At 40.4% G+C, this 14,870-nt stretch overlaps 1 protein-coding gene across 1 annotated transcript in view; it reads left to right on the forward strand.

Annotated features, from left to right (window-relative positions):
* Window positions 1-7,827: 7,827 nt before the first annotated feature.
* The window catches only part of zmat4a (zinc finger, matrin-type 4a), a 182,543-nt gene continuing 175,500 nt past the window's right edge, over window positions 7,828-14,870 (forward strand). Inside the window, exon 1 of the mRNA XM_050050876.1 lies at window positions 7,828-7,981. Coding sequence (XP_049906833.1) covers window positions 7,895-7,981 — 87 coding nt within the window. The 5' untranslated portion in view covers window positions 7,828-7,894. The remainder of the gene's footprint in view (window positions 7,982-14,870) is intronic.

The raw sequence follows: 14,870 nt of genomic DNA on the forward strand, positions 1-14,870 counted from the left end.
AGGCCTCCAGACTGCGACTATTTGGGCAAATTTTGCAACCATGGAGCACCAGTACATCTTGTAAATATTGAACATAACATATGGACTGGAGAGCTGTTAATTTGTTTCCTGCTGTTCATGAATAAATCCTTATGTTTAAGGATGTTGCTGTAGGGTTTAACTTTCTGTTTAGTGCTAATAAAAGTTGACCAGAAGCTTCAAGTTCACAGCAACATTAACTCTTCCGGCCCGGGATGAGTCATGTGCTTTGTTTATTTTCATGTAAAATAATGGCGTTACAACTTCACTGATTAGACTCATTTGAAAAATCCTCAACAAAACATTTGAGTGGCATGAGAGCTGTGACCCTTATGCTGTAGTGCACCACTTTCTCATGCTTCCAATCCAGAGAGCAAGAGCGTCAACGTAACCATAGAAACTCACTACGACTGAACTCCCACTTCTGCGGCGAGCAGCATCTCCTCTCCTTCTGCCTGTCCCACACCTACTGACTACATGTGTATGGCCAAAGAGAAAAGAGGAGGAGAGTGCCTGTGCTGTTGGCAGAAGAGCTCTGGACTGTGGCTACTCTGAGCTGCATGCATGGGAATGAATTACAATATATAATGTTTCTTGCTTTTTCCCCGATGGTCTGAATACATTTGTCGCTAGTTAGAAAAAAAGTCGCTAGAGGGTCTGAAAAGTTGCTAAATCCAGTGAGAAAGTCACCAAGTTGGCAACACTGCACCAAAATCCCCACACAACTGAGAGCTGTTCCTGGGGACTTGCCTTTTTTGAACAAAGTGGAAACATGAAAATACATCACTTCTTGTGCAGCAGAGGATATGTCCTAGGACAGAGAAAAGTCTTCACCTACTGGATTTACATGTAGTTTGAATTGCCATTGTGTTAACTCAATCTGTAAAACACTCATTTGTATTAAGATATTGCAGATTTAAAGGTCCAGTATGTAGGATTTTAGGGGGATATATTGGCAGAAATGAAATATAATAAGTATGTTTTCTTTAGTGTCTAATCACTGAAAATAAAAAAGAAATTGTTATCTTTTTGTTACCTTAGAATGAGCTGTTACGGTGCGGGTCCTAGTCCACAAAGATCGTCATGTTTACCATGATGTTTCCACAGTAGCCCAAAATAGACAAACCAAACACTGGTAGATAGGGCCGTTTTATGAAAACAACTGAAAAACACTGATTTTTTTTTTATGTTAAACTGCTTTATTCAGTGTTTTTATCAAGTTAAATCAGCAGGTAAATTTGTTTTGGAGAGTAAGCAACCTCTGTGCATAACTCGACTCCTGGTAAAAACCAATGTTTGGATCTTATTGAGGTGAGCACACAGTTAGCAGGTGTTGGGCTAGTGGCCCTGACATGCCAAACAGCATAGGAGAAACATTGATTTGTAATGTGAAGCTACTTTATTCATTGTTTTTACTGGATTAAATCAGCGGGTCTGTTTGTTTTGGAAACAAACATTGCAGGTAATCTAAGTTTCAGCTGGTTGCAAGCTGCAATTTTCACCACTAGATGCCACTAAGTCCCCCTAAAATCGTACACACTGGACCTTTGAGCAATTGCAATGCATTTTAAAATGCATTAGGCCTACACAACTTTGCACATCTAAAGTGCCATAAGTGCATGTAACACTTTATCTCTTTTCCCACACAAAGTCTGTAAGATGAAGTCAGAGAATGAGGGATTTTATCAATATTGGAAACACTTTTGTACTTTGTCCTGAATTAACAGGACCAAACTATTCCATCTTGTCAAATTGATCACATATGTTGCCCCAGCAGAGGTGATACAGTTGCACTTTATTATTAAAGATGATATGTGTGAATTAGGAAATATTGTTGGAATTAGAAAATAGCCTTTTCCTTTCAAATATGTTTATTGGGAAACCAGTCAATAAACAGTGAAATTGACAATCGACAGTTACGTTTCCTCTGTTTTTTTGGGGTTTTTTTACAGAAAAAAAAAAATAAATAAAATAACATAAAAAAAATAATAATAATAATAATAATTCCACAAACACAATCCCTGACAAAAATGACAAGTGAGACAAGTAGCAAATTATAAGCAAACAAAATCAACATCCAAGCAAAAACCAACAACAACAAAACAAAACAACAATAGAGCATACCCCCCCCAGCCCCCCACCCACCCAACCCTCCCTAGGAGTGCATTTAAACTAGAGTCTCAGTTAGATTCTCTTTCGAGATGAGAGACCAAAGGTTGCCAAATTTTATTAAAGTCCTTCAGTTTATCTTTCAGAATAAATCTAATTATTTCCAAATGTAAGGTGTCTGTCAAGTCAGTCAACCAGTGCTTGAAGGAGGGCACCTCTTTCTTTTTCCAATAAAGTAAGATCAGTTTTTTTGCCGTTATAAAACCATACGCCAGAAGACGCTGCTGTGCAACATTTAGCCTCCGTAGCTCATCTGATGTTCCCAGAATTATTAAGATAGGATCTGGTTCTAACTGGACCCCCAAAATCACAGAAAAAAATCGAAATATTTCATACCCATAGTTTTGAAGTTTGGGGCAAAGAGCAAACTATGTGATAAGGTAGCCTCCATAGACTCACATTTCTCACACAAAGGAGAGACTTCAGGAAATATTTTATGCAACTTTGTCTTGGAATAATGAAGTCTGTGCAGGATTTTAAATTGTATTAAGCAGTGTCGGGCGTTAATGGAACATTCATGGATGTACTCCAAACTCTCCTCCCACACATTGGGAAGTATCAAGGCTCCAATCTCTCTTTCCCACTCTTCTTTTATCTTGTTCATTTTGGGAAGGCACATACTTTGTAGTGTCTCATATAATTGCGAGATTATGTAACGTGGGTTAGGGAACAGATTAAATAAACTCTCTAGTTTGTCTGGATTTGCCCTCTCAAAATTAGGAAGATGTGTTTTAACATAATCCCTAATCTGGAGGTATCTGAAAAACTGATTCTTGGGCAAGTTATATCTTTCCTGGAGTTGCTGGAAAGAAGCAAAAGTACCTTCTATGTATAGGTTGCCAACATTACAAATCCCTAATTGCTTCCAGGTAATAAAGGCCCCATCCAGAACAGAGGGAGCAAAGGAGGGGTTCGCTGCTATAGGTAGCAGATATGACACTGTATTGAGCTTGAAATGTTTTCTTAGTTGTTTCCATATCCTAATTGAGTCGTAAATTATAGGATTATGTTTGAAGCAAGTTCTATTGACTGGCACGGGTGACAGTATAACCGCTCTAATAGAATATGGTAGGCAATCCTCCCGTTCCATCTCTAGTCCATCATGGGGTGATGGGTTGTCATCTAACCAATGTACAATAGAGCGTATCCCAGTGGCCCAATAATATAAAATAAAATTAGGCAGTGCCAACCCCCCATTGGTTTTATGTTTGCAAAGATGGTCCTTTTTTATTCTGTGAGACTTACAGTTCCAAACAAAGGGGAGAATGATAGAGTCCAGTTTACTGAAAAAAGATTTAGTAAGGTATATAGGCAGGTTTTGAAAAAGATAAAGCAGCTGAGGGAGAAAAATCATCTTAATAGCGTTCAATCTACCCAACGAAAATAGCCTTTTCCATTCATGGGTGTGAGATCCTTGTGTTTTAGTATGTTCAGCCTGCTTATTTTTGCATATCAATACAGTAAAATAGTCAGTGTCATATTTACCTTACACTCACACTGTGTCCGCTAAAACAGTAGCTTCTTTTAAATGATAAAATATGATGAGTAGGACTGGTTTGCTGTGTTCCTGCTTTCAGGGTCACAGTCAGTTTGATGCCCGTGGTGTTGGTTGGTTGCTACGGGCTACGAGGCAGAGATTGACTGATGGTGGCATTCACTCTCTTTGTGTGGCAGCTCAAACTAGAAAAAAAGAGGAAAGACAGGAGCCAAAACAGCATGCCAGCCACAGACAGGCATGTGTGCTGCAGGCTGACACGGAGGCTCCCCACAACAAACTGGGCCAGGTTGGAAGAGTTTAATTGCAGCTGCCTGCTGTGTTTAGAATAATATAACCTCACTGAAGCACGCTTGTTTGAGCTTTTGGTAAGGATCCACTGTAAATGGAAAAATGACTCCTGCTTCTTTCCTCAGGGAGCCTGGCGAAATTGTATTCTATTACCAGAGGCAGGGATTTCACCCATAAATCCTCAACCTTTAGGAATGGCCTATATATAGCTGCTCATGCCTCATAAGATATCTGAGAGTTTGTGCTTTTTGCACTCATGTATAATGGGTGTCTTTGCAGTTATGTGCTTCATTGCTAAGTGCAGCAGCTTGTGACAATCCTTGTTTAAAGTGTACTGTAAATACATTCCACTTGATGCAAATATGCAGCCAACACTAAGCCTATAAAGGAGGTGGGAATCCGATTTTGGAAACGATGTAAAAGAGGGGAGAATTAATACTCAGTGCTCAGCTACAACCACTCCTCCATAATGCATATCATGAATATATTCCACTACTGAGTACTGAGTAATGAGATGCAAAGAAATCTACAAATGAACAAAAATAGATCATCTGGCCCTGACACATTTTCTCTTCTCACAGCTCCATTTGGTGGCCAACATGCAGCTGTGATCAAAGAGCACTTTTCCACAGGGAGCGGGGCAGCACGGTGGCCAGGTCAACTCCATTCCCAGCTGAAAGGTCACAGGTTTGATTCCCACAGCAGCCAGCAAGTCGGTTACCCCACCAAGCACCTACCTGCCTGCTAACCGCAAGACACTCTGGATAAATGCCGAAAATGTAAATGTGGCACGCAGAAGCCCCTGGGGATGTGACATGTTTCCTGTTGCAAAACATAGCTTGTCGTGACAGTCCAACCATCTGGACCATGGGCCCTGTGCTCAAGGGCAGATGAAAGACATTTGCTTGCTCTTTAGCATTTTTTTTCTCCTCCTCTACCAAATGCAATTCTGTCCTGACCTGATATTCTGACCTAGTTGAAATAATCAGCAGTGGAGATATTTTGCGAATTGCATTGCCGACCCTATTTGCACATAAATGTTACCCTGCAGTCATGCGCCGCCTTTAAACCTCAACCCACATTCTGAAGCAGACCTCGAAGGAGGAGGTGCTGGGGCCATCTCTAAGAGCTTGTCTTATCACTATCCATTTCATACTCTTTTGACTCATGCTGTTTATGAAGCATGACAGCTGCTGCATTACCTGCACACCACAAACATCTGCAGTCTAATACGGTCCGATGAGGAACACGGTGCCTAAGGGCTCCATAATTAGTGGGTTATTCCCATCATACGCTACAGCAACTGAATTAACTTCCTTACTCCCACTGATGACCATGGGCAGATTATTAGACAATGAGCCCCTGGGAACAGATTTGCAAAAAGCCCCACCACCTCTCCACTGAGGAGCCAGACACTCAGACTTTACAGCTGTTTAGCCTCTTTTTGTTGTTAAAGTCCTGTTGTGTCTCTTTGTGGTCACTCTGTCTCTTTGTAGTTGTTTTTTTCCTCTTTGTCATAATTTTGTGTCCTTTCTTGGTTGTTTTATGTTTCTGTAGTTAGCGTTGAGCTGAATACTCAGATGAAACAAGTATCCAGTCCAAATAATGTACTTTTTATGAGAACAAGTATCATCTGAGGAAATTTTTATCAATATCCTTACTTGTGAAGAAGGAAAATCCTTATTTAGGTAGATGTGGTCAGTCTCTTATTTTTGTGATCAATAATGATCTGAAGGTCAATCCTGAGATTTTTCTGTAAATAGCTTTCTAATAAATAATACATATAGCAACTTCTGATCAACCCATATCAATTTCAGGTTTAAAAAACAACTTCTGGTTAAGTCCCATCCATTTGCAGTTTAAACTCTGCCCATTCCAAGTACAGATACGGATACAGATAATTTTGTCGGTTGAACAAATACAAATACAGATACAGATAATGGTGTGCTTGCTCATCCCTATCTGTAGTCATTTTATGTCTCTTTATTGTCATTTTGTGTGTCTTTGAAGTGATTTTGTGTTTTTCGTTTAACTATTAGGCTTGTTACAAAAAACACTGAGTCTCTGAAATGTGGCAATCTACTGCTAGCAACATTAGCTTTGTTGCTAAGGTACCACTGTTTAGAACAGCAGGAGTACTGCTGTAGCCTAAATACTGCAAGACCAACACCAAACACATAGCAGAAGATCCCTATTTTTCCATGGTAAAGTGAATACGACCTAAATCCCTCTAAACTGCAAGTCTAGCTGTTTCTTAAACCACAATACAGAGGCCAAGACCCTCCCCTTCAGGTAGGGCCATATTTTGAAAAAAAAAAAAAAAAGTAGTTAATCGTGCGTGACACGTAAAACAACGTAAAACGTAAAACAACAGTGTCGGCCTCTGGAGTGACATATGATATATGTGTTGGCAGCGCTTTATAAACAATAACAATGACATAACATGGCAATAATAATCATTTACCATTCTTGCTATATGGTGGCTGATCTTGTCCTCTGCTCCGAGGGTAAGGACCTTGGGGATCTCACTGTTTTCCCAACTTACTGACATTTTCAGCCGTTGTTCTTCTTCTTTGAGTTAGCTGCTAACTGCTATGAGCTACATTTTTACATTTTAAATCTCCTGGTGGTGGGTCGCACTCACAACACGTCATCAAAACGTCACACCTGTGCTGCGCATGATCCCGTCCTGCAGACTTTCTGTTTATACAGACATTGTTTCGGCGCTGGTACTACCTTAATTAATTCTCACTCCCACCTTGTCACATATCAACATTTAGGAAGTGATCACATCAAGATGAAATGCTAGAAACGCGATGCCAGTAAAACCATTGTTTCCTATAATGCTGCATGTCTGACCGGCATTTAAGCGTCTTTTTAGACGGCCGTTTTTCCGGCGTCTTTTTAGACGCGTATTTTTGTAGACGCTCGTTTTTAGACATGCGTAGACGTGTCTAAACTTTTTGAGCGTCAGACGCCAGTAGCTAGCGTGCATTGAATAAGTGATTCCAGCGTTTAAAGCGTCTTTGAAGTGTCCGCGTCACTAGCGTCTTATTTCTGTGTGATCGCCCCCTTAGTCATGGACTTTCGAAGTCGGGATATGAAATGCAAGGTACCCTGAATGCATTGGTGGTTGACAAAATACACCTACGTTTTAACAGGAAATGTAGAGTTTGCATTCACTCTCTTACAAAATAAATGCATATATGTCTGTAAAACACTGCAAATTTTTGTTTTTTCCCTTCAACAACAAATGCACATGGTTAAGTTAAGGCAACAAACGCACGTGGTTAGGTTTAGAAAAAAACAAACAGGGTTTGGCTTTGCAGTCATACAGAAAGCGAACACTGTCTTATTGCCCCCTTTACTTACATGGTTGAAAGCAACTTTGACTGAGCTGTGCTTAGTAAAAAAGAAAAGTGGCCTAAACAAAATGAAAAGTTGAAACAAACTGGCTATAGCTTGAATTAAAAAACAACTTTTGGAGACCCTATAGTCAGAATGGTCTGAGGGGGGGGAGTAGGACTCGTGACCACAGTACTGGCCTCCTACTAGGCTACTACTTCTACTACTAATAGTAGGCCTAATAATAGCCTAATAATAATCATAATAATAATAATAGACAGATGGTTATAAAGGGAGGCTACTGAAAGCCTCTTCATTAAAAAACAAATCTTTTCACCAGCTCCTTGCCCCACTCTGTATATATGAATGGTTTGGGTGCAGACCAGATGATATTTGCTGATGTGAGCTCCCACTTCCTGCTCTGCCTCAAGTGAATTGACGCGGCTGATAAGCGCCGTGCGGCCAATAGGAGCGCAGCAGGGCGGAGAGCAGCGGCAGATTGTACTACAGTAGTACCGCCGCCAACAGTAGACGCGTCTACCGCTCAGTCTGTCGCTATTCAACATCCTCTGGTTAATGGATTATACAGTTTCCCTCCAAGTACAACATCAGCTGGCTGTGTTCCCGACACACTTCTATCAGGGCTACAGTGTGGAGTTACAGGTACATTTATTTTGCATTCCACTTGCCAGTCCCGTCTCTTCTCTTTTTTCTCCTCTTCTTCAGTACTATCCGTGATGAGAGGCGTGCATGCGTGCAGAGTAGTGAGTGTGACTTTATGGAGATGCCTTACTGCGGGGGAAAGGCATGGTTGTCGTGTTGCATGCTGATGTTTCTCCCCTCACCGAGATTCTTGTTGCGTGCCGCCGGGAGACGGAGCGGAGCGGTGGCTGCTCGCGCGGTACGGTGCGGTGCACATGGGGGTTCAAAGTAAGGAGCAGCCGGGTGGAGGTTGACCTCACGTCTCATAATACAGGTCCTACATGATGGAGAGCGGCGGGTGTGAGGAGAGTCCGGCCGGGGACACCCCAGGGGGTCCTTTAGGAAGTCTCCTGTGTATGACTGAGACAGACAACAGTCAGAAATATGTCTTTACTGTTTCAATCAGTGGCTTAACTTTCAATGCAGCATACAGTGTTATTAAACCTCCTGCACCTCAGAGGCACTGAGGATCTGTTTCAGAGTTTCAAAATAGGGTCAGTTCTGCAGAGCGTGGCTTTTTATTCCTACTATGGACAAACAGTGACGAATATGAAGCAAAGCAACAATGTCAGCATCCCAGGTTGCTCTGCATGCAGGACAACGGGCTCGTCGATTCTCTCAAGGTGACATTTAAAGTGGATTAGAAGCAAAGATGTAGCGGAGGGAGATAAACACACCTTCCTCACCTCTGTGGAACACTATACAGTGCCTGGTTAGAGCTCATGTGAATCCCCATCACATCAACTGACACTGTGGGTCATAATGTCAAAATACAATAACTTTCCTTAGTTGATTTTTTCCCCCCGTAATCGTGGTTGATGTAGTAGACTGGAGGTTACAGTTTGCCATCTTTTTTCCATTTTTTTTTTTTTATCATTATGTATTAGTGGAATGAATGGTCTACTTGTGGCACACCAGACGAGAAATGATTCCTGATAGATAAATCAATTCCTAATAAATTCTATCAGGAATTTTCTCTGGAAATATATTGGCTAACATATCACCATTGCAGATAAGGAATATTTCCATTATAGAATAATCTGTCTTGCTAAATTGATTAATTACTCTTTCAGGAATAGTGAAAAATGTTCTGTATAATCTCCCAGAGGCCAGGATTGACAAACAAACAGTCAAAAACTGAGAGGTTCAGTCATTTATATGTGTGTGTGTGTGTGTGTGTGTGTGTGTGTGGGGGGGGGGGGGGGGGGGGGGACACAAAAACATTGTTTTAATATTAAATAAAAATAAAAATAAAATATAAAACGTTAAAATATTTTTTCTATTTTTCATTCAGTGACCATGTCCCACTTGCACAGGAAAGCAAACAAAATAGTAAATATAGAACATGGTGGTGCAGCATTTCCTTTGATGTCTCTCAGGTGACTTTGGTTTTAATTAGGCGCAGCATTAAAATGGTTGCTTTGTTTTCCATGCACAGCTCCAATATATTTGTTTTTGGCCCACCTGGTGGGATGTACACTTTGGTAATGGCTGCACCTCATGAATATTTTCATTATTGATTAACCTGCTGATCATGTCCTGATTGTCGGCTAGTTTTTTACTCTCTAAATGTCTTGTTTTGTCAGAGCAATGGTCCAAAATATAAATATGTTTAGTAAACTATAAAACTATAAAAGATGAAGAAAGCCTGTAAATACTCACATTTAAGGAGCTGCTGGAGCCGGTGAATGGTTGTCATTTTGTCTTAAAAAATAACAATTAGTTGATTTTCTATTGCTGTTATCTCTGTCGATTATGGAGAACCACATTAACTGGTTGTTTAATAATAGTTGATGGAAGTGACGGGGGGGTCCATCAGTGGTTGATGGGGTAGGTGTATGACTAATTAGATAGATAAATTACCAAGGAGGGATTGGCTATTCTCAATATTTAGTGGCTTTTTGGCTGACAGGTGGGCACACAGTAGACAGCCAGAAAAAGAGGTGTGTATTAGGGGTGGGGGAAAAATGTATACAGGGTAGTGTCGTGATACATCGCAATATTGTATCGATACGCAGTTGCAGCTTGTTCCACCTGGAGTAGAAATGGTCACGTTTTGCTTTTTTAAGCCTCCAACATGAGACTTGCTTTGGCGTTTTGGTTCTCTTTCTGTCTCCTGTGGCTCTCTCTCTCTCACAGACGCACAAAAGGACTTACAAACATGATATATAACACATGTTTTAGTAGTCTACAGTAGTTCAGAGAAGATTTCAAAATATTGAGATATATATTGTGTATCGCGATATAGCCTAAAAATATTGTAACATTATTTTTAAGCCATATTGCCCAGCCCTCATACAAATTAAACTTTTGGTAGCCTACAAGAAAAATAAAATGAATTCCTTTTTCAGTCCACTACAGTATATATATTTTGCAGCAAAAGAAAAAAGATGAAGTGAGATGAACAAACTGAAAACGTATTATATAATATATTATATATATATACATATATATATATATATATATATATATAATATGTTATTGCAATACTCAGCATGTTGTAAAATGTTTAAAATCACAATAATATTGTATTGTGACTTAAGTATCATGATAATATTGTATCATAGGGCCTCTGGTTATTCCCAACCCCCAGTGGGTTTATACCCCCTATGCCTGCATTTTACCCCCCACTACACCACTGAATTAACTGTAAAACAAATTGCAATATATGTGTAACCATAAGTACAGAAGATACATTGAAAAGTATCCTTTTTTAAAACGTCATCATTTGTTTTTACTCGACAATCTGTTTTCTGTGTATAGTCGGTGTCACTTTGATCAAACAGTAGGTATTTCATTAACAAACAGGAGCCCCCCTTCTTTCCTGCAGCACCAGTTCAACACATACTTAAGATCCAAATATGGATGACGTGTTTCATTCTGCAGCCTCCAGCATGATGAGAAAAAGAATAATGCAGCATTTCACCAACCAGGCGCTCTAAGCTCCATCTCAATCTGCCTCATTTAAAGTTGACTCTTCCCCCTGAGAAGCTGCATGATATCATCACCATGTCCTCCTGTAAACCACAAGATGGCTCCATCCTGGCACCATGGAAGCTGTCTTGAATTTTTATTTAGGCATGACACAAACCTTTCTCTGTCACTTCTGCTCTCTTTTGAGACACCTCATGAAGGTGTGCACTAAACAGCAACACGTTACAAACAGCGTCAGACACTAAAGCTCCTTCATCGACCCTTTCTTTAATATCCTAGTGATTTTCTTGTGTCTGTTCAAGCTCACCAGTCATCCTTTCTATTTTTGAAAAACTTCAAGAGGGAAAAAAAACCACTTGCATTATTCCCCCGTCTGCTGTCTGTAATTTGTGATGCCTATAAATAAAAGACTTTGAAGCTCAGCGCTTCGATGTCATCAATAATTGTTTGCTTTTGTAAAGTTAAAATTGCCCTGCTTCTTTGTTGCTCTCCGTTGCCTTCTTGGTGCAGTTGTTCGCAGTTCTATCTCCATTATTTCTTTCATAGAAGGTCAACCGAGATGGGTCTGAGGATTTTTATAAATAGCACACAAAGAAACAAAGAGCTCCAATAATCTCAGCTCAACACTTTTATTTTCACAGTGTGCAGAAGTTGTTTTGATGCAAACAACTGAGCAAAGTCGGCCGCATCACAGAGGGAGATGTGTGCTTTATCAGAGGTGATGAATCTTTTCCTTCAGTTTTTCATTACAGCAAAATGGAAAATAAAGTTAAAAGGGTCCGTACTGGCCTCGGATCTGCACAACAACATGTATCTTTTTATAATACTAACATGCAAACTGCCTTCACTTGTAGTGTCTAAAAGAAATATCCAATGAAGCATCCAGAAAGTGATTGACTTTGCTGAGTTTAAAATAAACCAGAGCACTTTTTTAAAAATAGAATTGAAGTGAAGTCTTGTCCTGGCAAGATAACAATCATCTCAACTGATTGATCAATGTGTAATAGATGATAGATGTTTTACCACCTTGTTGGACAAACCTGTGAATGAGTTTCAGGGGTACGGTTTTTACCACCAAATGATTAAAAAAAATCAATTATTGATTTTTTAAAATCAATTAAGCAAATGACCAGGTAGTTTAAAAACTGGTGTAGGCAGAAATCTGGAAAAGGCAAAAAACCAAACAAACGAACCCCAAAAAACCCAAAACACCAGAATTTGAAAATACACCCTCTTCCTGCTGCTCTCCCCTCTCTGTTCGAAGCCCCTCCCACCAGCGAACCATGGGCATATGCATGCACTTCACACAGTAACCCAGTGTTTCCCATATATTGATTTATTTATTCTTATTTCATCGTAGAGATGCAAGCAGCGCAACCGCTCAACCCCCTTCTTGCCCCGCTCTCTCTTTCTGTTTATCAGATCACAAATGAGACAACAATTAGCTGGCTAGCCACCCCATGGTCCCTCAACCTCACTTCCCACCACTGAGAACTGCTTTGGCAGGTGGGCGGGCAGCAGATCTGGAGACGGTCCTTTGGTTGGCAGCTGTAGTCGCTTAATTTTGGCCAGCCTAAACCCCCTAAGTGCTGGGCTGGTGGTCAGCGGCAGTGTCAGGTCTAACCTGTGTAACGGCAGCAACAGAAAGTTTGCTGATCTGGCGGGGAGTCAGGACTGTCCGGCTGGATTTGTGTTTCTGTGGCCCCCAACTGGACACACTGTGAATCGAGGCTGTAGTCAACCTTAGCTCACATAACATAAACGTGAACTGGAAGCCACAGCCATGGTTCTTTGGCTTTGGTTAGCAGGAGGCTAAATTGTTTTCTCTCCATCTCTCAATGACTTTGCAGATATTGACACGTGTTTTGTTTCATTTATTGTCAGACTCTCTTTTAGACTCTGTTTTTTAATAAGTTAGTCCTCCTTTTACGGGTTGCTTAGCAGTGTAGGTAGTTGTTGCCAGTGTTGAAAAAAGCAACTTTCTCTGCAGGATTCCAAGCCATTGATTTAAGTTTTCACTTAAGGGAAGTGCATGCACACCTATGTCTGTAGAACAGCCTATAGGAATGCTGTCTTTCAATCTGAAATGACCTTTGATTGGCCAAAGTCTCCCGTCATGGGCTAGATTTTCTAAAGCCTGATATCAGAGCCAAGAGGAGGTGCAGAAGTTTAGTTTTCTCTCACACCACTTGAATTACAATATGCTCAAAGTTTATTGTGAGATTTTTGCCCAGTGGCATCAAAATAAAACTGCCCACACCAGCTTTGAATAAGTCCAGCAATTTAGTATTGCACATCCACAGAGTTTTGAGACTTGAGAAAAATAGATAATATAAAAAACAATGGTGGAATCTGATGCAGCAGATGTGGAGGTATCAGCTGATTCCAAATCCACCCTCTGGACTTTGATCAGATTTACTCTAACGTGCCTGAAGTGCTTGCCGTGATCACGTCAAGTCTTTGAGGGCACCAGGAGGACATAAAATGCAGCATATGAGATGGGGCTTAAAACCTCAGTTGTTTCCATGGAAATGAAAGCAAATTCTAATTTAATTTTCTTAGCAGGATAGAAACCAACCTTGCTTGTCCACCTTTGCAGATTATGACTAAACAATCACATGCTTGCCAAAAAAAAACAAAAAAAAACTGTGGGCGGTTCAATTCCTGGCTCATCCAATCTGCATGTCAAAGTATCCTTGGGCAAGATGCATGTTGAACTGATGAGCAGGTGGCAAGGCTTGGCCACTTGTGTATGAATGTGTGAATGTAGCATGTAGTGTAGAAGCTCTTTGAGTGGTGGGAAGGCTAGAAAGCCAGTTCATGTGAATGCCAGATGTAAATGTGAGATCATCAGTTTTAGAAAACTAGGACAACAGACACTCACCGATTGCCAGAAATTGACCAAGGCCAACAACTGGCTTGGTGTGTCAGGGCTAGGGTTGGGTATACATGTGGGTACTTGATGTTTTTAAGGTATCGACCGAAATAAGTCGGCACCAAGTAGTATCAAAATGACTCCAGTCAAACGAAACCTGCATTCAGTCGTTTTTGGGCAACGTTGAGTTTGGTGCATTTGGGGGGTTGTTGGCTACCTGCTTGTGCTCAAGTTAGATGGCTGCTTAGACTGCACATACAAACGTAAATATTTAAACTTTTTTCAATATGAAGAAGAAGAATATCAAAAAGTCAGAATGTGTCAATATCTCGACTATTTATAGTATTTTAGTCTGTAAGTGTCCAGTGATCAAAAGGACCAAAATGGGTTCTCTTAAAAAAATAATCCATGTTGTGAATATTGTTTTCAGAGGATAAAGAGAGGTATTGTGTTGGTGAGCTACATCAAATGAGTGATTCATAATGAATTATAGCCTGCTTAGTTCAGTGAATGAAGTAAATAAAAGCCCAAGCTATTAATTAAAGTTTTATGGTATACTACAGGCCACTCCAGTCACATTATAGGTTTTGATTGAAGGACTCAATCGCTATCGGTATTGCTTTGAGGGTAGTGGTGGTATTGGTATTGGAATTGTACATTTTAAAATGATACCCAGCCGTAGTCAGGGCCCCAAGACCTGGTGTAGTCCTTTCAAAGCATGACCCCAAACTGACAAAACAATTAACCTTGGAAAATTCTGATTCTGGAGCATTCCCTCTTACTTCTCATACTTCCCATCATACAACTCTATGGTGTCTGTCATTAGACCTCCATTAGACTAGACTCACAAGTCAGTCTTTAGACGCTTTGCTTAACTAAAGACTGATGTCTTTCTCCCTGATTTTGTGTTCAGATGGGCGGATACAATTTCAGAGTTTAAAAAAACTCCCTACATTGCAGAACCAATAGTAAATCTGCAGGGCGGTCCTTCGGTGGCTCACTGAACTCTTGTGCTTGTAAACATAGTCCCACTAGAAACAC

Source organism: Epinephelus moara, chromosome 8, assembly GCF_006386435.1.
Source record: "Epinephelus moara isolate mb chromosome 8, YSFRI_EMoa_1.0, whole genome shotgun sequence".
NCBI lineage: Eukaryota > Metazoa > Chordata > Actinopteri > Perciformes > Serranidae > Epinephelus > Epinephelus moara.